At 37.4% G+C, this 25,453-nt stretch overlaps 1 protein-coding gene across 3 annotated transcripts in view; it reads right to left on the bottom strand.

The window, feature by feature from the left end:
• The window catches only part of LOC124355341 (voltage-dependent calcium channel subunit alpha-2/delta-3), a 159,895-nt gene extending 134,989 nt beyond the window's left edge, over positions 1-24,906 (bottom strand). For 2 of the 3 annotated variants that reach the window (XM_046806438.1, XM_046806439.1), the window contains exon 1: positions 24,608-24,906. In XM_046806438.1, the coding sequence (XP_046662394.1) occupies positions 24,608-24,699 (92 nt within the window). In that variant the 5' untranslated portion in view covers positions 24,700-24,906. The remainder of the gene's footprint in view (positions 1-24,607) is intronic. The other variant, XM_046806440.1, reaches the window with a different exon arrangement.
• Between the last annotated feature and the right edge of the window lie 547 nt (positions 24,907-25,453).

Raw genomic sequence — 25,453 nt, 5'->3', positions numbered from 1 at the left:
GAAAAAATGGATACATTTTGATCGAAAACACTTGCCTAATTAATATGTAAATGTGGCGAAAAACTCATTTTTATGCTCAGTTATTTCCCATGATTTTAGTGCTTTCCAATTTGTCATGTAGTAAATAATAGTTATTTAAAAACAAAAATTAATGTATATTATAAGACCACTCGTATACTTTAAAAAGCCATTATACGATTTGAATAAGTTGAGAAAGTTATTACAATTGATGGCAGTTACATTAAGATTTAATTAGCGATAATCTCGTCGGCCCGAACAAGTGGAGCTCTCCGCTTTGATGTCGTATTGTGCGTAGGGTACCGCTCTCCTTCTCCCTCTGTAGTTAGACATTAATTGCCAGATTCCGTGCACAGGTAGGGCAATACGCTCGGTCTGTACCTGGAATAACTTACACAATTTAAGCCGGTATTTGTCATCGAGTCACGGATCTACAGCGATCTATTCACGAGTTCACCACTGTTACATGATTGAAGGCGTAGCTCTGAATAGTTGTATTTATATTAATTGATTCGATTGACAGTTAAGTCTTTAATGCGTGAAGGGTTTCATTCAAACCTCTCAAGGGAAACATATTTTCCGACAGAATTTTAAGAAATGGCTGTCATTTTTAAATATATGCATTTACAATAAGGATCGATTTATAACTTGTTCTTTGTTTAAAATATGTTATTTACGATTGAAGATTTGAAAGGATAACAGGATTTCGGACATTTGCCATATTTCTATGTTACAAAAACGTTTCGAGGATTGGAATATATCCTCTTCGGCAGGTGGGGGAGGTATTAATGACAACGCCTAGACTGGACTCCAAACTGCTTTTGAGTATTTTTGAATGGTTTTTCTTTCCCAGCTTTTCTTCTTTCTGTTCTTTATTTTAGTATGTATTATGGTGCATGAAAAACAATATTATGGTGCACGTCACCCCAAGGGATTTGGGTGGTGTCAGTGAATATTCATACTTATGGGTGACCATGATGGAAACCAGTAAATAGCAGAATAAATACATTTTCAAATAAACTGAGTAAAATCATATGAGATTGTAAGATAAAACAGCTTCATCCATACAGTAAAAAGACAATTACTAGGGTGTAATTTCATTGTTAAACTTTACAATAAATTATTTCAGCACACTCTTGCTTTGCAATACCCTCCCTAGCTCACAAGAAGTTTTCATTATATCAACAATGCTATGAACCCTAACTTAATGAACAAAACAGTGAATGTATCATTTGGCAATATATCATCCGCAGACTTTCAAATTTTGCGTCAAACTTCATTTCTACATGGCCAACAATGGTGGTGCATGTCCAACCGTGGGGTTTACTTGAGCATAATTTATGAATACATTTATTTTTTGCGTGATTGCCTATCTGTCTATCTGTCCAAAGGACACAACGAGAATGAAATTAGCTACTGATTTGAAATTTTGCACACTGTATTCCTCCTACAATGTTACAGAAAGGCATCCATTGATGTCCCCCCTTCAAGAGACATTGGAGGACAGCATTAGGAACAAATTAAATGAAATATTTTATTACACTCAAAACAATTATTTGAATAGAGTTTTGTAGCGGTTTGAAGATATTGGTTACCCAACACATTGATGTGAACAAATCATAAAATGGCTAGCATACGTCTTTGAGGGGGTACCAAAAGGGGGAATCCCCCTCACCACATCAGGAATTTGGGTAAAAAGAAAGTTTATTAGAATTTTTCCAATTCATAACCAATTAAATGGCATAAACCTAAATATTGGCTTGGAAATTTAAAACCAGATTTAAATTTTAGAGCCAAAGTAATAAATTCTAACCACGAGAATCTGAAAAATGATCTAATTAATTTCTAGAAACTCTCGATTAGTGTGGAAATTTAATATAAAAAGAAAAAACCGAGTAATTTCATTGAATAGTATTTATTTATGATTAAAATTACCACAATTCATTGTTTCGTTTTAAACACTAATTAAGCTATCTAATAGTTAAAGCGTTCCATGAATATAGATAAACAAAATACTGAAGATAAAACGAGTTCGTGATAAGGTAGATATTTAAACTGATTAGGAACTCTGATAGAACTAACGACTTGTGCTTGTGTAGGTTGACTGACAGTGTGGTAGGGCTGGCGGCGGCATGGGCTGTATCCATGTAATATTTAAGCAGACGGAGTCCCTTAATGGCCTGTGCTCTTATAATCCTCTCGTCTCTGAGGACACTTAAGTCTCTTTCTCTTGTCCAAGTGAACACAATCCTTTTAGATCCGTTACAAATTGATTCAACACCATAGTTAAGTTTTTAGGGAGTTCTTTTTACACTAGTCATTATTTAATTATACTAATCGTTTTTACGGGGAAGCTAACATAGTCTTTACTAGCAAATATTTATTGAACTCCACGAGAATCGAACTCAGGACCTCTCGATTAGAGAGCCGCAGCATTACCACTACGCTACAGTGTGGATCAATCTAATAAAGGTTTTACATGCAGTACAGTCTCTGCTCCTACATTATTCTCGTCGTTGAGGACTCTTTCGGTTTCTTTCTCTTCTCAAGGTGAAAGTATTCCTTTTAGATCTCTTACAAATTGATTCAGCATCGTAGTTACACACACTAAAAGCTCTGCTCTAACACTGTAATTTAATATAATCTTATGTAAATTTTGCACGTACATATAGGAATAAAAAATGTGCATATTGTTCTCTCTCATAGAATTATTTATTATATATGTATTGTGTGTTTTAATATTCATTTTTCAAATACTATTTCACGATTCAACAGTGAGCACATGTTCAGTTCTTTGCTTAATAGGGACTATAATTCAAATTTAGCATAGTTTCGACAAAAATCAATTTAATAATTTAAATTTTAATTTTAATTGAAAAGTACTAGATTTTAAATCTACTTTAGGAGTACTTGTGTCAATCCCGAGTCATTTTCCTCTATTTTTTTGCCATGGATGCCAAACCTTTATGTTTCGAAACACATGAGGGTGGAGATGTCTGAGGTCAAAGTAATAAATAATGGAGATTGCAAAGTTTTCATGTGAGTTTAACTGTGGCAAGAAAAGTTATAAGCACCACTTCTAGGTCTTAACTAATTATATGACTTTGTCACGTTGCTGCAAAAATAGAGTAAGAACGAACTGTTCCCTCTTTACTCCCTCGGTACACAAACACTTACTTTCAACAATCGCCCAATTTCATTACTACCGTTAAAACAGAAAAATTTTAAAAACTCTGGTATGTATCCTATAGACAAATTTCGTCTTTCCTCACTTCGTATACACATATCTACTTCTAATAATCGCCCAATTTCAATACTATACCGTCAAATCAGAAACTTTGTAAAATTGTAGTATCTTTATATATACTCTTTGTATATGATATATCGAGCAAAATATTAAATAAAATGCAATTTTATTACACAAAAATACATTAAATTTATGTGAATAATATACAGTATATCGTTTATACTCGCTTCTAAAAGATTCTTTCATAAAACAAGTAATTGAATAACAATACAGTCGTATTGTCAAATTCAGTTACTGGTTTTATGTGGATGTTGCCTTTCTTTTAATTCAGGTCAAGCTACATTGTTTATTTTAATATTTATTCCAACGGCAGTTGAAGCTATTGTTTCGTATTTTGCGTGAGTAATGGTATAAGTATTTTCCTTCCAACCAACAAAATATTCTGCTATCACAGTTACATGAGTCGGTAGTTCGGTAATAATTGCAACCCATAACCAACGCACGCCTAAATGAATTACTAGGCGCAAACGATAAATCATGCCAATAAATCTGCAATTGTGTGAACCCCAACACACACACACACTCACACACGCACACTCACGCCACACGTGTGGCTTCCCATCATAAACTGACATGCTATGCTGCCGCCAGTCGATAGCATCTGCAGCGCTATAGCACTCCTCACCAAGTCCGATAGCAATGCTATAATGTGTAGTTCCGCCTGAACAAATGCTTTTCCTTTTAACACGCTTTTGCTGCCTTTTAAGAATTTAGTTAAGTTTAAAATGCACTTTTATTATTAGAACTATTTAAAATAAATCGCTATGGAGGAAACAGGATTTTTTCGGACATTTCACATCGCTCAGTGATACAAAAAAATCAGTAACACTACGTTTAGAGATCTGCAATCTGATCTCTTCTTCAGGAAAATAACCAACCTAACACATAATTACAAACTAGGTTAAAATAAACAAATCATACCAGAGCGTTGTTTACACCACCATGTTGTGTGTCAACTTCATTAAATCTAAAACATGCACTTACAGAAATTAAAACTTTAACTGAACTACAGAATACAGATCACAAAACATCTGCATTCATCGAACACACACCTACGACTGACGGTTACCTGAAGAAGAGATCAGATTGCAGCTCTCGAAACGTAGTGTTACTGATTTTTTTGTATCACTGAACGATGGCAAATGTCCAGAAAACCCTGTTTCCTTCATAATCCTTCCATCGTCAAAAATACACTTCAAATAAATCATAAACTATCGATAACAATATTTTAATGCTAAAGTTCATGGTCTATAGCCATATATATATATATATATATATATATATATATATATATATATATATATATATATTCTATAGGAACTGTTTAAGTAATTAAATTATAGCATTCTCGTTCAGTGGATTAAGAGGTGTCAATATAAAAGCACGATGAAGTGATATTGTCTTACTATCTTTATTTATATAACATGAAACTTAATTATTCACTCAAATAAATATTCCTGTTAAAAACTTTTTTTATACTACGTATATTATCGTATTTATATTTGAAAATTTTCGATTTGGAGGAGGTAAAAAAACAAAACATTTTATTACAGTTTTTTAATAATCGTGTCTTTTTTTGTCTGTTCGATAGCTCCTGATAGAAAGGTCCTAGAGACTTGAAACTTTGTACTTAGGCTCCTCTTGGTGCAAGGAAGAACTCTATTGATTTTAGGGTCAAAATTTGACCTTAGGGTCAGTAAAGTTGCAGTAATTCGGAAATAAATTTAATTCAATTCGGTAAAAAACGTTCGTTCCGTTTCATCGGTTTATTATTTTGTTACTACTGCTTGCTTTTTAATGCTAGTATATTTTTAAGTCTTTCTTTCAACTAGAATGCCCATTAAGATTATATAATGTTTAAGTCTATGACAGGATCAGATCTGCAGTAAGAGGAAGGTGAACTGGGGCTAAACTCAACATTCAGGAAACGTAGGGAGGAAAACATTTTAGGGGGTCTAGACAACTGTTTTTTCCCCTAGTGGACATAGACTAAGGTCCCACTTTGTTCCTTAAAAGGTTCTTGACCCGTTTTTTTTTTTGTTGAGGTCGATCTTCTATCAGTACATGCCAGTAATACTGAATTATTTAAATAATAATCGTTTACTAAAAAAGTAATTGAAAAAAATTGGGGGGCCGGACCCCTTGGACCCTCTTGCTGGCTGCGTCCTCGATTCATATTAAACTCAACCCTTCCCACCATGACTATGTTATGTGTAGAAAATTGAGTTGCTTCACAGTGCTTAGAAGTCACGTCTAAAATATCGTAGTTCACTGCACGTAAATGTGCACCTGATGAGACAATGAGAATACCTCTTCACCTAGATTAAACTACATTTTGTAATCTAGGTATCTCTGATGTCGAAAAGATTGAGAAGTTCATTTTAAGTGTCTTCATCGCTGGCTTTTTTGACTAGTTAAAACTGAGAACGGTTTCAATAACGAAAACATTGATCGTTGTCATATTCAAAATTTTATAGTGACCAAAACTTATTGCCAACAACTATCCAAAAGTGGGGGAATGACAATGTTTGTTAGTCAACATTATTCTTTTGACACGTTTTCACTCATACAAACAGATTTTGAAGCAGTCAGGATCACATTTCAATCAAAGAAATCAAAATCGATAGTCATTGGAATTTACAGATCAACCAGCAGAAATTGAAGAAAAGTTTTTTTTCCAAATTCGAAGCCGTATTGACCGATCTGAACAATCGCCGAACGGATGTAAGGAATTTGCTTCTAATCGCCGAACGATGTAAGGAGTTTGCGTCTAATCGCCGAACGATGTAAGGAGTTTGCCTCTAATCGCCGAACGATGTAAGAAGTTTGCGTCTAATCGCCGAACGATGTAAGGAGTTTGCCTCTAATCGCTGAACGATGTAAGGAATTTACTTCTAATCGCCGAACGATGTAAGGAGTTTGCTTCTAATCGCCGAACGATGTACGGAGTTTGCTTTTAATCGCCAAACGATGTAAGGAGTTTGCCTCTAATCGCCGAACGATGTAAGCAGTTTGATCTAATCTCGCCGAACGATGTAAGGAGTTGCCTCTAATCGCCGAACGATGTAAGGAGTTGCTTCAAATCGGCGAACGAAGTAAGCAGTTTGATCTAATCTCGCCGAACGATGTAAGCAGTTTGCTTCTAATCGCCGAACGATGTAAGGAGTTTGCGTCTAATCGCCGAACGATGTACGGAGTTTGCTTTTAATCGCCGAGCGATGTAAGGAGTTTGCCTCTAATCGCCGAACGATGTAAGGAGTTTGCCTCTAATCGCCGAACGATGTAAGGAGTTGCCTCTAATCGCCGAACGATGTAAGGAGTTGCTTAAAATCGGCGAAAGAAGTAAGCAGTTTGATCTAATCTCGCCGAACGATGTAAGCAGTTTGCTTCTAATCGCCGAATGATGTAAGGAGTTTGCGTCTAATCGCCGAACGATGTAAGGAGTTTGCCTCTAATCGCCGAACGATGTAAGGAGTTTGCTTCTAATCGCCGAACGATGTAAGGAGTTTGCCTCTAATCGCCGAACGATGTAAGGAGTTTGTTTCGAATCGCCGAACTATGTAGAAGTTTGCTTTTAATCGCCGAGCGTTGTAAGGAGTTTGCTTCTAATCGCCGAACGATGTAAGGAGTTTGCTTGTAACTTCTCCATCGTCGATTTGTTTTGGATCTTCTCAGACGAACATGACTCCAGATGCCAGGAGTCAAGTCTGTGTCAGATTCCAGACGCTGCAGTAAGAGGAAGGTGAAATATCGTTAAACTCAACATTGACTTCAAAATATTTAACCCACAACAGGCTAATAAAATCCAGAACGTGGTTTATTAAAGAGTAAATGTCCACATTTCCCCAAATTAAAAAACAATGTTCGTTTCAATTAACGCCTGAAATAGGCATTATGTAATATTACCGTTGTTGTTCAACCATACTATGTTTAGTTGAATAGGTTGAAAGCACATCGAGTCACATTGAGTTACGATACACAAAACATACCATTGTAATATGGACAAGTTATGGCTGGTTTCGTTAGTCTGATTGTATTTGATGACGTTTGATTTTGTTGGGATTGTTACACGCAACGGTAGTTGTCTATATTGATCGTGTAATGAACTCTATTGTTACAACATGTTAGCCAGTTCGGCAAATAATAATTATGTTTCTCGTTTCGGATTCATTTTAAAAATCCATCCCGATTTACTCAACTTTTTTAGGGACAGTTGGTGCTTGAAGTAAACAACTAACTTTGATTATTAATCTTGATAAACTCGTAACAACAAGGTCTCATATAATATTGGTATGGTTTACTTCATAAGTTCTCATTTTTCAATATCTATATCTACTGCATAAATTTTAATTATAGAAGACACAGCGTAAACGTTTAAAACTATATAATTGTTTTACCAACTGCATTTATCTACAAGAAGCAAATATTCGAAATGTAGCCATGAAAAGTGGTTGCTATAAGTAAACAATAATAAACCGTTTAACACTTTTGTAGATTTACTTGGTAAAATGTACATTTCGAATTTAAACGACATTCAGTTCGAAGAAACCATTATGTACTTGTAAGTTCCTGATGATGGATTCTTTGAATTCGAAATGTAAATTGTACAAATTAAATCTACAAAAGTGTTAAAAGGTTTATTATTGTTTACTTATAAGAAGCAACATTTATTGGTAGAGTCCAAACACAAGTACCTGGTATTTCAAAAAATAATAATGATATTTTTATCCAAATATGTTTTTTCACACAGCACTGTTTTAATAATGATGACACATAAACTCACATTTCTAGTATTTTAGTTTCATCCAGATTTACATTGAGCACAATTATTGAGAATGCTCTATGATATTTCTATTCCCATATTTGGTAACTGGTTTTTATAAGGCATAAATTCATATTGGTCCTTGAATAATTTTGGAATAAAAGTTTGAGTTGAAAAATTTCTCTATGAAATAAATAATTTAGTTGAAAACGATTACAAAAACAAACGTATATGTGGGGTCCCCGTAAAAATAATACCGAATGTGGGTTAGATTCGCTGAATTCGAGTAGTCGTTAGCAAATTAATATTGGATTGGCTAAATAATATATAATTCCTAATTGTATATGTGTAAAATCTATAATGAATTCTGCTAATATGGACATTCTGTTAGTATCAATAACTCTTTATCACGAGGAAACGTGTGATTGATGGTATCACAGTGTGAAACTTAAGTTAAATTTATAGGTTTTTAAACCCAGTTTGGAAAGGTTTTGTTGGTCGATCAGGATTTTCATATAAGTAGTTAGTTATATATATATATATTTAATCTCCGGGGTAGCAACATACACCAATACGGAACTAGAGCCGGGACAACTTTCGTATGGCACAGCACACAACTACTGTTTTTGAATGCTTGTCATCTCAAGTTGGTGTAATCTTATTGAATAAGCTCCCTGAAGAGATCAAACGCGTCAATCACCCCAAACAATTTAAATCTCGATTAAAACACTTCCTAGGGCATTTTACTCAGTTGACGAGTTTGCGATGGGCCGCGGGGATAGTCTCCACTAACATTAAAAAATAATGTTTTCTAACTCTCCTTCTGATATCCAAGGAAATTCGGCCACAATCTAGGAACCGGCGACAGGTGTCACGTACCCAAAACGTAATTTTAATTTGATATTTATCTATTATTTACTTAAAATTAAATTGTGTTAGTTATTAGATTGGGGTTTTTATTTTTTATACGACGCTTGCAATACAATTATTGTTAATTGTGTCCTGCAATAAAGAATATTATTATTATTATTAATCTAATAGCATTGGTAGCTCGCGTTAACACAGAAGAGGGAAGGTGGCAGAAGAGACACAGAGGCGGAGTCACCGCGGCTCGACATCAAAGGGCCGCCGTTTCCAAGTTTCATGACGGCTGCTTAATATTACATGGGACACGCGAAGCCAAATCGCCGTTTACGTGGCGGCTGGCTGTCGGCCGAGTTTGCCTTAGATTAAATATTTCTTTCAGCAGTTCACGTCCCACGACTCCAGCTGAGCCCCAGCTCCCACGAGTGCCGTACGTACTTTGCGAATCGTTCTCTGGTCAGAAGTAAACGTGCCACACTGTCTAGAAACGGGTTAATGGAATTTTTATTGGTGCTACACAGTGGTATTGTTTTTCTAAGTGAACACTTCATTGCTGTGGAAAGACCCAACGTCTTTTGTGAAGCTTTATTTCAGACTATTAACCTAAAAGGGGAAATTCTAAACCTGATTTCTAATCCTTTAAGGATTACTCTTTATTCTTACAAATTGTCCTACAATGTAAATTTACAGCATTACAAATAAAACATATAAAATTCTCTTTTCATTTTTAAAAGATATGGTTTTTCAAAATTTGAAGGCAAATTGCATAATCCAAATGTGAGCAAAAAAGTCATTTTCATAAATAGTTTATCAGGTATAAAGATTACAACCTGGCAGTGTAATTGACCAGGACTTTTGCTGAGCAGAAATGTTACACCAATAGGAAAGCTATGATCTTATAACCTTGCAATCAAATTTTTCGTAAACCGAAATGAAATTTAAGGTCAGTCGTACTAGTTTTAGCGGGGACTCGCTTTCTTTAACAACCTTTTAACTTTGTTAACTGATTAGTCGACATCATATGCTTGTGCGTTTTTTTCCTTCAACACGATTTAAGAATTTGAACAATTATATCCCTTTAACATCTTAAAAACAGAAGAATGACATGACATTGTTCATAACTACTACTGTAAGTGTATATTTTACAAGAAAATACTGAAACCTCCAACACGTTTTTAGTGTAATAACACAGCAAAAGTTTATATGTCAAAAAACTTTAGCATACACCTAAGGATAAAGTAAAGTAAAGATGCGTTATTTTACCTGTCGAAGTTAGGGATAAGAAGCCCTCTCTAACACTCAACCTAGGGACCAACGGCTTAGGTGACTTCCGAACCACCACCAACGGCCGAGCAGGCGGGCTGCTTGCAAGGACAGGATCGCTCAGCGGTCACCCATCCAAGCAGCAGCCACGCTCGACGTTGCTTGATCTGGTTATCTTGCGATAACCGTTGTACCCGCTACACTGCGCCATTGGCAAGGATCCTAGGTCACTGGACAAGTACCAGCCCTGCCACTGGTATAAGAAAAAGATAACGAATATCACATCCGTGAAATAACCTGTTTTTCCCTCAATGTTCCACCGTCGCTTGTGGGTAAGGGACGTGTTTTCTACTGTGTGGTATCCAGTCTGATTGTACCGTCCAGTGACAAGTTGGTGATTACTGCAGTCACCTTGGCCTCTCCAGCGTATACTTAAATCTATTAATGTACAACGTTTTCAGTACTTATCCATAGCTTTGGTGAGTTCGTTGCTACACTTGTACTAGATTTTTTTATGTAAACGTTTTATGATCTTATGCTCTTCATAGACAGATTCCAATCCTCAAAATATCGCGTTCAATGTCTGCTACACTAACAATGACGAATGTCCGATAACTCGATGGAAATATTTACAATATTTTTAGACATTTCTCTTCACTCTGCCTGTTAGGTATATCATTCATTCTTTGACTAAGATTGGTTATTGAATTTTGACATAGGCGCAGTCGTGAGTGTACATGCGATTGTGACCTGAATGATTGTAAGAATTGTGAGTATGAGGTTGTGTGAATGTGTGGATGAACTCGTGTAAATAGACTTAAACTGTTGACGATTGCGGTAGATGTAAAAATTGTTAAAAGAATGCAATAAAGAGATTATTATTATTATTATTACTGTGCGTCACATCGTAAAATCAAGAGAGACGATATAGAGTGTGCGTGCGTGTAACTGCGAGGGCGGTCAGGTCGAGGGGTGGTACTGTGGCACAATTTACAGCTATGCTCACTGCTCAGATTCACACATACCTCTGAACTGCATGACTGGAATATTAAACTCGGCACAGTATCGTCCACGATGTTAGCGATGAGTGTGTGCGCGTGTGCGTGTGTTGGAGACTGCGTGGGCGGTCAGGTCGAGGGGTGGTACTGTGGCACAATTTACAGCTATGCTCACTGCTCAGGTTCACACATACTTCTGAACTGCATGACTGGAATATTAAACTCGGCACAGTATCGTCCACGATGTTAGCGATGAGTGTGTGCGCGTGTGCGTGTGTTGGAGACTGCGTGGGCGGTCAGGTCGAGGGGTGGTACTGTGGCACAATTTACAGCTATGCTCACTGCTCAGATTCACACATACTTCTGAACTGCATGACTGGAATATTAAACTCGGCACAGTATCGTCCACGATGTTAGCGATGAGTGTGTGCGCGTGTGCGTGTGTTGGAGACTGCGTGGGCGGTCAGGTCGAGGGGTGGTACTGTGGCACAATTTACAGCTATGCTCACTGCTCAGATTCACACATACTTCTTAACTGCATGACTGGAGTATTAAACTCGGCACAGTATCGTCCACGATGTTAGCGATGAGTGTGTGCGCGTGTGCGTGTGTTGGAGACTGCGTGGGCGGTCAGGTCGAGGGGTGGTACTGTGGCACAATTTACAGCTATGCTCACTGCTCATATTCACACATACCTCTGAACTGCATGACTGTAATATTAAACTCTGCACAGTATCGTCCACGATGTTAGCGATGAGTGTGTGCGCGTGTGCGTGTGTTGGAGACTGCGTGGGCGGTCAGGTCGAGGGGTGGTACTGTCACATAATTTACAGCTATGCTCCCTGCTCAGGTTAACACATGCCTCTGAACTGCATGACTGGAATATAAACTCAGCAAAATATCTTCTACAATGTTACCGATGAATGTGTGCGCGTATGTGTATTAGAGACTGCGTGGGCGATGCTGTTACAGGCAAACATCAGTAGGAAAGTTATGTGCTCCATTTTAGTACCAGAACACGTTGGTTTGTAAACGTTGACGTAAAATAAGATATCACAGTAGTATTTTTAATGGTGAACTTTATGAAATTCTGACAATCTATGAAGTCTTTATTAAACATAACATCAATTTCACTTTATATTCTACATTTTCATATATTACGTTTATACGAAGTTTTGTTGCAATTTGGCTTTAGCCATTTTATATCAATGAAATATAAGTAATATAACATAGGCTGCTATGTATCTTTTATTTTATAAAGTCAATGTATTGCAATTGTCTGCACTCTAGAACTTATCGAAAGCTTCTGCATGACTTCACAGACCATGACCTCTGAAAACAGAGCCGAAAATCATTCTCCGTTCCTAAGTGTGTATATATGTGGTATATAACGTAGCGTGTGCAAATAATAACCGGTATAAAAAGTAATCTTACGAATATCTCGTTTGCACGCTGTTTCGTTTCAATATTCCAGCCATTCAAACTCAAAAAATTCATAATTCCGTTATCAATAAACCTAGACAAAGACTAAAAGTTACATGGAATCCTTATAACTTTTCCAAAACGTTTACAATAATCAATAATTGTTGTATCTCGACTGTTTTCGAGGTATATATTACATGTACATAACATAATAAATTTTGTCACGTAGATAGAAATTCTGGACCAATTTCAAACTAATAAGGTAAAAATAATTGACCTTATTGGCTAAATATCTTGACTAAGGACATTGGCCTGCTCGGTACACCATTTCGTTCTAAAATTGTGGTCTTTCAATTTTCTTTTTTCAATTTTTTCAATTTCATAGCTCTGTTATTTATGGACCTAGGGAAGTTAAAAAAGTTGAATGAAATACACATTACATTTTTTAAATATTTTTTATATAAAAATGTTTATTTAAATCCCAGGAGAAATGAAAATTATTGATATTTCAGCTCAAAATATACCTACTTCGCCCAACTGAGAAGGAAGGACTATTTATCATTAATTATTATTGTTAAACGTGTTTTGGATAACATTTAGAGCTGCTCAGTAACGTAGTTTTCAAGTGTGTGGTGCCACGTACGAATATTCTCACTCTGGTATTGGTTGTCTGTCAGACACAATCGACCTGTGCCAGCCTTGCCTTTATGGTTGCAGTAATGTTGGAGGAAGCGCAACCAAAACTAGTGTTACGCTTCTACGGTTGCCTCTTTGCATCTTGCTAAGGCAGTGAAGTTGAAGGTGTGAGCCATTTTGTCTTTGCTAACGTTTTGGTGGAATTGAAGTGCCGCAGTGGTTCCAAAGTGCCTAACGAGCTCTATGAGTGGACATAGATGGGGTTTGAAGTGGCAGGCGCGAGGTGGCAGGCTTATCGAGTTTTCCTGTTTTTAATCGGATCAATCGAATCCGTTCCGGCTTTTTTTCTAAATTGAGTAAAACAAGAATTACTTCTGCACTTTATTTTGTAACCAACTTTGGAACAGTCACTTACCCTAGGGGACATTTTTACATTTCATATTCAGTTCTCTTCTTTAATGATGAAAATAATTACAATAATTGTCGATTAGCGTTGATTACTCGACAAAACGAATGCCCAAACGCCACAATTCAAAATTCTTATAATCTTCAAATTCAAATTCAAACCTTCTATTACCGTAAAAAATATACATTATATGGTAAAAGTCAGCCATTTAGTCTACAATTTTGCAAACATACCACAGTGTCACATTCACACAATCTTTAACTCATCACTGACTGATACATGTAGACGCAGCAAATGGTAACAGTCGAGTGCTTAATATTTACGAATGCCCTACCAAGAGGTATGATAAAGCCTTTTGCTGCAAGATGACCATTTCTTACACATTTTATGGGTCGAAATAGTGATCTCTTTTTGACAAATAATGCTTTATAGGAATATCGTTTGGGTATATATGATTTTAAAGTATATTAAAAGTTTTTATTGCTCTACTACCACTAAGTCCACACTTCCTTGATGTGTTGGTCCCTCCCGCAACATACGCTTGACGTTCATAACCATTTTATACTGTTTAACACAACTAGGTAACTGCCCACGATAGCCCATAAAAATATGCTACTCGAAAAAGAAATCGCATCAATAAAGCACCTGATGAAAACATGTAATAACGGTGCACAAAGGAAATTTGTATAGGTGGCCCGTAATATGATACAGGCTCCAATTTCACAGTTGGCCGCTCCTGCCCCCGCTCGCCGCCCCCGCACATCACTGCCGCCGCCGCCAGGGTTGCCGCAACTCTTGTGACCTTTACCTCGCCCTCGGCGACTTAGCGTTATCACCCCTCCTGTTATCATCAGTCAAGTCCGGGTGGCGAGGGTGGCCAGGGCGCGCGTGGGTGTGGGTTACTGCTCCACCCACCGTTGTTCCACACCAATAGCCGATCATGTCCCTCGATCCGTGTAGTCAGCACGAATATATTATAAAGTGCCCAACAAACATTATCACTAATTGGGAATCTACACTGCAATAAACCGTTCCAGTCGGCAGAAACTTTACACCGTACCTAAATCGTGTCGGATATCTCTCAGCTTGGTATGTTCACAGACCTATAGCCGATCATGTTACTCTATCCGTGTAGTCAGCACAAATATATATTATAAAGTGCCCAACAAACATTATCACTAATTAGGAATCTACACTGCAATAAACCGTTCCAGTCGGCAGAAACTTTACACCGCACCTAAATCGTGTCGGGTATCTCTCAGCTTGGTATGTTCACAGACCTATAGCCGATCATGTTACTCTATCCGTGTAGTCAGCACAAATATATATTATAAAGTGCCCAACAAACATTATCACTAATTGGGAATCTACACTGCAATAAACCGTTCCAGTCGGCAGAAACTTTACACCGCACCTAAATCGTGTCGGGTATCTCTCAGCTTGGTATGTTCACAGACCTATAGCCGATCATGTTACTCTATCCGTGTAGTCAGCACAAATATATATTATAAAGTGCCCAACAAACGTTATCACTAATTGGGAATCTACACTGCAATAAACCGTTCCAGTCGGCAGAAACTTTACACCGCACCTAAATCGTGTCGGGTATCTCTCAGCTTGGTATGTTCACAGACCTATAGCCGATCATGTCCCTCGATCCGTGTAGTCAGCACGAATATATTATAAAGTGCCCAACAAACATTATCACTAATTAGGAATCTACACTGCAATAAACCGTTCCAGTCGGCAGAAACTTTACACCGCACCTAAATCGTGTCGGGTATCTCTCAGCTTGGTATGTTCACAGACCTATAGCCGATCACGGCTCTCGATCCGTGTAGTCAGCACGAATATATTATAAAGTGCCCAACAAACATTATCACTAATTGGGAATCTACACTGCAATAAACCGTTCCAGTCGGCAGAAACTTTACACCGCACCTAAATCGTGTCGGGTATCTCTCAGCTTGGTATGTTCACAGACCTATAGCCGATCATGTCCCTCGATCCGTGTGGTCAGCACGAATATATTATAAAGTGCCCAACAAACATTATCACTAATTGGGAATCTACACTGCAATAAACCGTTCCAGTCGGCAGAAACTTTACACCGCACCTAAATCGTGTCGGGTATCTCTCAGCTTGGTATGTTCACAGACCTATAGCCGTTCACGGCTCTCGATTCGTGTAGTCAGCACAAATATATTAGCAAAGTGCCCAACAAACATTATCACTAATTGGGAATCTACACTGCAATACACCGTTCCAGTCGGCAGAAACTTTACACCGCACCTAAATCGTGTCGGGTATCTCTCAGCTTGGTATGTTCACAGACCTATAGCCGATCACGGCTCTCGATCCGTGTAGTCAGCACAAATATATTAGCAAAGTGCCCAACAAACATTATCACTAATTAGGAATCTACACTGCAATAAACCGTTCCAGTCGGCAGAAACTTTACACCGCACCTAAATCGTGTCGGGTATCTCTCAGCTTGGTATGTTCACAGACCTATAGCCGATCACGACCATCGATCCGTTTAGTCAGCAACAAGTCCAACTTGTATAAGATAATTGTCAAATAATTATTATATGTCTCAGAGCATGAGAAGCGTACAGGAAAACAAACGTAGAACAGATTTAATGTAAGATTTAAGTAATGCTTTATTTTACTTTATTTTAGATGAAGTTAGAGCTAAGAAGCCCCCTCTAACACTTAACCTGGGGACCAACGGCTTAAAGGTGATTTCCGAACCACCACCAATGGCCGGGCAGGCGGGCTGCTTTGCAAGGACAGGATCGCTCAGCGGTCACCCATCCAAACAGCAGCCACGCTCGACCTTGTTTGATTTGGTTATCTCGCGATAACCGCTGTACCTGCTACACTGGGTTATTGGCTAACCTGAGTAGGAAATTACAGAGTGATGGAAGAACTGGGTTAGTCCTTGAAATGGAGAAGTTGGGCAATTATACTGATTTTAAAATACTATTAAGCTAAGGTACAAATGTAGACAATACAGTAATATGTTCCCATCGTAACTGCGTTTTGATAAAAGTATAACTAAAATATTGAGAGAACGTTATTAGACTACCAACCACTTGCTATCATAACTTCCTATAAAAATTTACACTCTGCCATAAACGTTACTCGGTGGTAGAAGAGAAGAATACACCGATTGGTTTGCAGAAATACATACAAAGTGTTGATAACATTGCAGACCATAAATTCCTCCTTCTTTGTTTCCTTGCAACACTGTTCATGTCCAGGTTCATGTGTTCCATTTTCATACATATGAAACCTATAATTAATTAATTATAAATAATATAATTAACATACAAACAAAATAAAAGGTGATTTTTCATGTACTACGCAAAAAATGGTATGCCAATATAATTTACCTCGGACTGACGGAAAATCACTTTGTGTACCAAACAACTCTAAGAAGAAAACGTTACGAGTATAAAACTGATCAAATGCAGTTAAACTGTTAAAGTTGCCTTGATTTAGAAAAAGGGACAAAATAAAAATACTTTTAAATAACTCCAAATAGTGAGATGTAAATGTTGCCTGAGTGATAGTTACATGTGAAGTCAGGCCCATGATGATTATGTCTATATTGGTGAGCTGTTGACGGTCATTTTCCCATACCAAAACCCGTGCCTTCAAAACGCGAGGGTCACTAAGATGTACAGGGTTCCAGAATATAGAAGGTTGACTCAGACATCAGGTGACTAAGGAAATCTGATTGCAATTCTTCTTCGCCCTAATACCGGCCTTGAAGGACCACGTCAAGTTACCGCGCTGGTTACTTAAGTGTTTCGTTTTCAAAAGCCCTTTTCATGGATTACCAAATATCTTTCCTTAACAAATTTTAGGATTCTCTGCAATGTTGAAGATTAAACTCGGTTCTCCTACATTCCGCAAGTATAAATCAAACAAAGTTAGGGATAATCTAACTCAAGTACTCAACAGCTTCAACCCTGACCCTCGTCGTTCAACCATGTTGATGGTCTGCAAGGATCACGCTGCAAGCTTCTATCTCGACTGACTCGTGCAGCAATGAAAGCCCAAGTGATCCCTTTGATGGGCAAATTAGATGACAGAGCCGCCACTCACGATCGGCGTGTACTACTCGAAATGGAAGCCTCTAAGGGAACGTGTTGAAGTGTCTTTATTTGAAACAATCGGCAAGTGATGTAAGAGCTTTGCGTAATGATGCTGTACACATGAATGAACCCCTCCTCCCGCCACGGCACCCCTATTGTTGCCGTAGCTCCCTCCCTCTCCCCGTAACACACATACGTTCACTTTTATTAATGAACAACGACTTCGGTTCAGAAGTACTCTGATGAGAAATTAATAATTGTAAGTGCACTTTGAATCTCCTATTTTTACACGGTTGTAGTAGTTAACTTGTCTAAGTTCAAGATATTGTTGGGAAATGATCAATTCCTTTACAATGTGAACATCCTATATACCGCAGTAGTATTCTTTGCACAGGCAACTTGGAGCAAACCTAATGTTTAATTATCTCTTTTGTTCAGTCTCCTGCTTGAGTTTAGAGAGTGTTTCCCCCACAATTTTCAATAAAATGCTGCTGAACAATTCCCCCCCTCCCCTAGACTTGGATTAAGTTAGTTTATAGAAATTATATTGCAGTTTAACAAATGCTTCATACCATCTTAAAGAAATGTGTGGACTTGAAAGATATTGACGTCTTCTCTCCCACTAAATCTTCTGTACAGATTGAATTCAAAGCAAAAACATTTAGTCAATGCAATATTTTATTGAGAAATATAAATAAAAGCACCTATAACGATATAAATATTAACATAGCAACACCAAAGATATGCAAAAAAATGTTGATTCATTTGTAGGTAATAACTAAATAACAAACACAATACTTCTGATTCGTCACTATTCAAAATCCGTATTCAATCCACAATATAGCAATGTAAAATCTTCAGTTTTGTGCATAAATGCAGGAGTATCTTCTAAGGGGCCATGGGGAGAATATTTTGAATTTACACTTTATTTATGAACATTTCTTATGTACTCAAATAGGATTATAATCCCATTTAGATTGCAATAGAAATGTATACGTATACAAATACTTGTAAAATTCAAAACAAAAAGGTTGACGTGACTAATAGGATTGATACGTAAATAATCACCAACCACTGTCGCGCCCCACCTAAAACCCTGTGGGGGTTTGGCTTTGTATAATTTTTGTTTCCTCAGATTAAAAATTATTTTGTACGTTCTAGTTTTTTAATTGTATTACAAACACTAATTTCCTTCAGGTGGTTGAAGTAGGGTTATTTTTATATTGCGCTCTTTGTTTGAAGTTTTTATTTGACAATGGGAGGATGTGAAGGGAACAGGATTTTCCGGACATTTGCCATCGTTTAGTGATACAAAAAATCAGTAACACTACGTTTCGAGATCTGCAATCTGATCTGTTCCTCAGGTAAATAACTAACCTACACCCAGTTACAAACTAGGTTAAAATAAACAAATCATACTTTTAGTTATTTACCTGAGGAAGAGATCAGATTGAAGATCTAGAAAACGTAGTTTATTACAATCTGTATTATTACACTAGCTGACGTTTTGTTTTTGGTTTACTCAAGAAAGTTAATGAAATGTAATATATAAATATTAAGACTGCCTAGTGAACCACTAAAGCAGGTTGTCTATCCTCTACGTGATTGTGTCCAAAAATGTAAAACACCAATCATGGTAAGTAAGTAGCGGAATTGACGTATAGTATAGTGAAGATAAACCTTTGGTCATATCGTCTACTATTCCAATAGGCGTTTACAAGGCCGTACTCAAATCTTTTAAAGCTGTACTTTCTTTGGACATGATACTATTACGCTAACCGCTTGCCATTTGCAGTATCACACTTTTGCAAGACTCGCATTTCGATGAACTGTTCACACCATTAATTCAATTGCAGAGATCATACGCAGGGTTCGCCATCTTTACTCTCGTCACCAGTAGGTTAATATTCCCCTATCATTAGACGGATGGTTTAAACCTGGCCTATAATACCAAAGTGTAGTTACTCCACTTGCGTCAAACTTAGCGTTCCAGACCGTCAGCCATGGGTTTTCCTAACCAGGGAAGTTTTTGACACAAGTGCGAGGGCTTACGACTAATCATTTGCATCATCTCAATTGCAATAATTGAAGCCTTCACAGTTTACACACAGTAAAGTAAAGTAAATATGTTTTATTTTACCAGGAGAAGTTAGGGCTAAGAAGCCATCTCTAACACTTAACCTGGGGACCAACGGCTTAAAGGTGACTTCCGAACCACCACCAATGGCCGGGCAGGCGGGCTGCTTGCAAGGACAGGATCGCTCAGCGGTCTTTCATCCAAGCAGCAGCCACGCTCGACGTGGCTTGATCTGGTTATCTTGCGATAAACGTTATACCCGCTACACTGCGTCATTGACACTGATAGTACTGATTAAACAGTTTGTCACGGTCAATTTTGCATCATTATACATTACGAGTGGATTTGTCTTGCGGTCACCGCAGTCAACGATATCTATATAAAGTAATTGTATCTTAATTCAGTTCTTGATTGTGCTCAAGCTAGACTTATAACTTACCCTCAGTCGAATTCAATATAGGCATTATCACAATAATAAGATATATTACAGTTCCTAATTCACTAAATTTAAAACCCAGTAATTTGGAACACAAACACAATAGAAAGAATAAGAAATAACAACCCTCCCCAATGGTCTTGGAATAAATAATTAGTCTATAAACAGTGTCCCAGGTTACAGGTATACATGACATGACGCTCGTAACCACAACAGTGATAAAATCTTCAAGAATCATCTCGTCAGCCATTTTGAAAGACTTGTAATACAAAAAATACGTTTCTATGTCCCAACGAAATATTCAACACAATACTGGAGTTCGATTACTGCATAGGCCATACATCAAAACCTAATCCAGCATTTACTAATCAACCACGAAAATTGGCCAGTTTTCTGGGGTATTATTTTTAATCAATAAAATAATTTCCCAGAAGAAAGTTTTATTTTCGCTACACTTTGGGTTTCAATTCAACGAGTTCACATTAGGCGCCCACCGTGTGTCCCTAATATGAGCCACAGCACAACCAATTATATTGTTTCCTTTTTAAAGCTGTCCTCCAATAACTTCAGTGCAAAACGTTATTATGATCCGCCATCTTGTGTTTCGTAGCACGGAAAATGCGCCTAACCTAGCCAAGCAAAACATTTTTTAATCTTTAGCCTATAACCTTCCAAATACGTATATTACGTTTTTATTTTTTACAGCTTAGCTTGTCTCGAAAGTGGATCATTTTAACCCCTTTTTTTATTAATGTCCAGGTTAAATGTCAGAGAGGGCTTCTAAGCCCTAACTTCGCCTGGTAAAATAAGATGTTAACTTTTTAACACATCTTTTGAGTGAATCTGTGACGTAAAGGTACGTGTAATCCAATAAAAAAATTCGAGCAAAATATTAATCTTGCCTATAGGCGCTCCAGTGGTACAATTTAAAAATTACAATTGAAAACATTTCAAAAATGTACACCTTGCCTAAGCAAAAATAAAACGAAACAGTTAACTTAATAAAATTAAGAAACTCTAATTACATTTTACATTTTTTAGGTCGCACCCCACCAACTACATCATGCACGGCCCTCTTCCACGTTTGCATCGACTGGGCAACCAGCTGTGTCGCCAGTTCGACTTCTTTGATGACAGCCAATCTGTGATCAGAGGAGTCTTCCAGAGTCGGGTTCCCCGGTGAATGTTTGTTTTCCGGAATGGAGTTCTCCTATATAAATAAATATATTATATCTCGAGCTTACTTATTGTTTTATGTTTATGTATGTTATCGTTGTTTCTTGTCATTGTTATGTTAGCTATTGCTATTATTGTTAAACTGTTATTGTTATTATTTATACTGCTTTCCTCGTATTACCTCTATTTATTGAATTGTTGATTTAGTTTATTAGTTTGCCTATTGAATTAGCTTATTGTTGGTTGACCAAAAAAAAAAAAAATGATTGCTTGGTTATTGAATTGTTGTTTTAGTTTATTAAGTTTGTTTATTGATTTAGCTTGTTGTTGGTTGACGTGCTTGCAATATTTTATTGTTTTGTTCTTTGTTGATACCTTTGTATTGTTTTTCTATAATTTGTATTGTCATCTTGATATCCTTATCTGTAACATGGTGTATTACCGTTGATAAATAAATAAATAAATAAATAAGTACATGAAATAACTTGAAATTAATCGAGAAAAATATCTACAGAATTTTTAAGTTTTTTAAGGCAATGAGCGTCAATTTATAAATATAACTACCGAATACTGTCGATTACAGATTAAGACTACAGATTAAGAAATCTACTTACAAGTCTTTGTAACGAAACAATCGAAATTATTTGTAAAGAAAAGTCCAAAACTAGATATTTGTGTAATTTTTTCACACATTATCTCACAACAATATAAAAAACTATCGAATCTTTTAATATGAAAGGAAGAAAAATGTAAACTTACATAGCTACAATTTAACTTGTTCAAGAAGAGAAAAGAGTTAATTTCTTAATGGAAAAATTGAATAATTGCAATATTATTTTGCTTCATTTGGTAGAAAAACACTTCTTCGCCGTTCTCAAAATGTTAGAGATGTTATAGAGAAGAAAGTAGCTGGTCTAATAATAGTAACGTTAATAGTTTTTTCACAGTTTAGTCTATGAGATAATAAAATTTCTTGGGATCCCTACCGCCTTATATGATGGGGTGGAGTGGTGGGTGGAAGAGGTAATTTTAAAAATTTCTGAGAATTGTCGACTACAAAAAATAGCAATACAGTACTAGATTTTGTGGGTGTTGAAGGTATTGAATAAACACGACGCGAATTGTGTAGGCAGAATTATAAATCAAAGGCAACAAGAACCAGAATTTACTATCAAAACTTTACTATCTAAGTAAGATAAGGAAAGTCTTAGATTAAATCTATTTGTTATCGTACCACAACCAATATTATCGCAAAATTTTGGTTAGATTGTATCTCTCTGGTAACAAACATTAGTAACAGCAATACTCATGTTGCCAGACCAGTCATGTGCAGCGTTGTATGAGTAGTTGTAAATGAACAACGCCCATTTCCACTTACGTTTGTTCTCAATTCTTCCAGGACAAATTTCAGTTATTTTATCCTGGTTTAGAGGAGATACTAGTAGGTCCATGCACTGGTTGGAACTTACTTCAATTTACCAGCAGGTTGGTGATTCAAAGAGACATTCAGTTTACACCAGGCTTATTTCTGATGGAATATCTATTTTTAAAGCATAGCATGTTGGATATATGGTATTGTGATGTATTCTTAAGTGGAAACATCAGTACCGTACCTCCAGACAGGTGAGTTCTGTGGATGTAATTCCAATTTACAAAATTAAATTGTCTGCCTGAATAATGCTTTGCTGAAAATTTGTGCAACCTTTGAAGACATCAATGTACGAGCTGATTTCTCTACCAACACAAAATTAGATTTTTACTCTTCCATTAGAATAGCAAGTAATTGATTCATTACACAAATGAGACACACAATTGACCCAATTCCCCGTAAGGACGAAGCTTGGCATGAATTTGCCGTAGACAATTGTACCTGGTTAAATTCAATTCGTCTGTTAAGTAAAACTGTAAAACTTTACTACTTAATTTGTGATAAATAGAACGAATAAGTGGAATCTCTTCTTAACCGTTAGTCACTTAATCTTGTAGGATTAACCGGTGGTTTAATTGTTTTTAAATAATTGCCACGCCAACCAACCAATCCCAATTTTCCCACTAAATATTTCCCACTGATATGTATGTTCAACAACTGAGATTCTCTATACTCTATATTCTCTGTTGTCAATAGAGTTGTATTTAAAAACGTTGCGGAGACTTTCAATGAATCCATCTAATACATAGCTTAATTTCTAGGCATCCTTAAGTCGTATTCTTCAAGCTCATGAAAGCTTGTACAAGAAATATTGACTTCCATTGTTGAAGAAAAGACTGAAACAGTAAGATATTTCCCGCTAAAACTTATGAATTGATCGGTGTAAACATTTATACAGAATCAGCAGTGTGAGTGACTAAATCTACAACGGCCTTTCCTTAAAATTTCTATAGCGGGCAAGAGTGGAAGAGCCCCAAGCCGGTACTTGGAGAGGAGTTTTTAAAGATTGAGTGCTTACTGATGACCATCTTTAAGCATTTTAAATCTTCAGTCAACAAGAAAAATTTATTCTTACGCAACTGCGGTCTCTTTTCACACTATTTCTTCGTCCATCCTATGATTCACCTAAAACTAAACTCTATGAAGAAAGAAACTAGTCTACAAAAGCTGTATTATTATACACATCAGAACAGAACCATTCTGTTAGGGTAATCTTTGAACTATAGTACAAACCTTAGGAGTATGCTTATGGCAGAGCTGGGCATAGGGTACTGACTTGTGTAAGAGTCAGACGGTTTTTTTACAGTCTTGAGAGAATCTTGTACGGTTTTTTCATCCAAGTATATAAAATGATACTTTGTAATGTATAAGAATTAGTACAGAATATTGACTTCGTGTGATATCGGGTACATTGATATTATAATCCAATTTTCGGCAATATAAAATGGTATGGTGCAATAAACTCGATAGTAATTCTTTCAAAATTTTCAATGTATCCTCGTATTAATTTTGTCACGATGACAATCTTACGCAATGGTCTATTCAAATATAGTAAGCTGTGTGACAGTCGCTATTCGCTTAATCCTAAACAATACGGAGTTCTAGAGTACAACTCTACCGTAGGGGGTTCTGACACAGCCCTCAGGAGCCGTCTACCCCTAGAACTGCGCCATCCCACTGCGGTACTACGGGCAAGGTCTTACTTACTCGTTGTGGGGGATGTCTTCGTCCTGCTGGAAGGAGGCGGGGAATTGGGCCACGGCGAGGGCCGCCAACACTAACCGTAGAGCACAGGTCATCCTGTCCCTAGAGCACCATGGCGGTCGCACACAGAGGAACACAGCTAAAGGCACTCGCTTACCGCGTGACTATTATAAAACCGTGATTAACCACGACCATCCTGGTAGTACACACCTTTCACTCGCTCACTGGTGGCCCGGGCGCGCTCGATGTGGACGGGCATGCGCGCTCCTGGAGGACCTATTGATTTTGTCCGACCGTCACGACGCGCTGGTTACTCTCCACTGCCCGATCACTGTCTTCCTTCTCGTCTCGGGTGACGGACGGACTGTCACTCTTCGGCTCGCTCTGGAGGTAGTAAACCTTGGAGGTCGGATGGTCGCAGCGTGCAGGACAGCTAGAGCCACGTCTGTCCACCATGAAGTGATGGCGCGGCGGGGGTCGCAACCACACTGATGCAAGCGCTGCCGGCCTGCGGCGCCATTGCGAACTACTTCCCGCTAAAATCCTCAAGGTTTCGTCTTCGCCGGTGTTGATAACATGGACGTTTCGTCTACCCGGCAACCGCTCAGAATCAGCAAGGTGCAGCAGTGTATTGTCTCTTACATGCGGATATTCTTGAGTACTCGAAATTTCCAACGTGGATCGTACTATACAGGGTGTCTCATAACAGGCTTCACTGACGTTACATGCCAAATTTCCAAGTCTATAGATCATTCCACTCTTGAGATGCTTGTGGACTGATAAACAATCATACAGGAAACCATTTTTTACATCCCCCATGCTACTGACAGATAGGCTTCAATGACGCAC

This window comes from Homalodisca vitripennis, chromosome 2 (assembly GCF_021130785.1).
Source record: "Homalodisca vitripennis isolate AUS2020 chromosome 2, UT_GWSS_2.1, whole genome shotgun sequence".
Taxonomy (NCBI): Eukaryota; Metazoa; Arthropoda; class Insecta; order Hemiptera; family Cicadellidae; genus Homalodisca; species Homalodisca vitripennis.
This window is presented reverse-complemented; position numbering and strand designations above follow the sequence as displayed.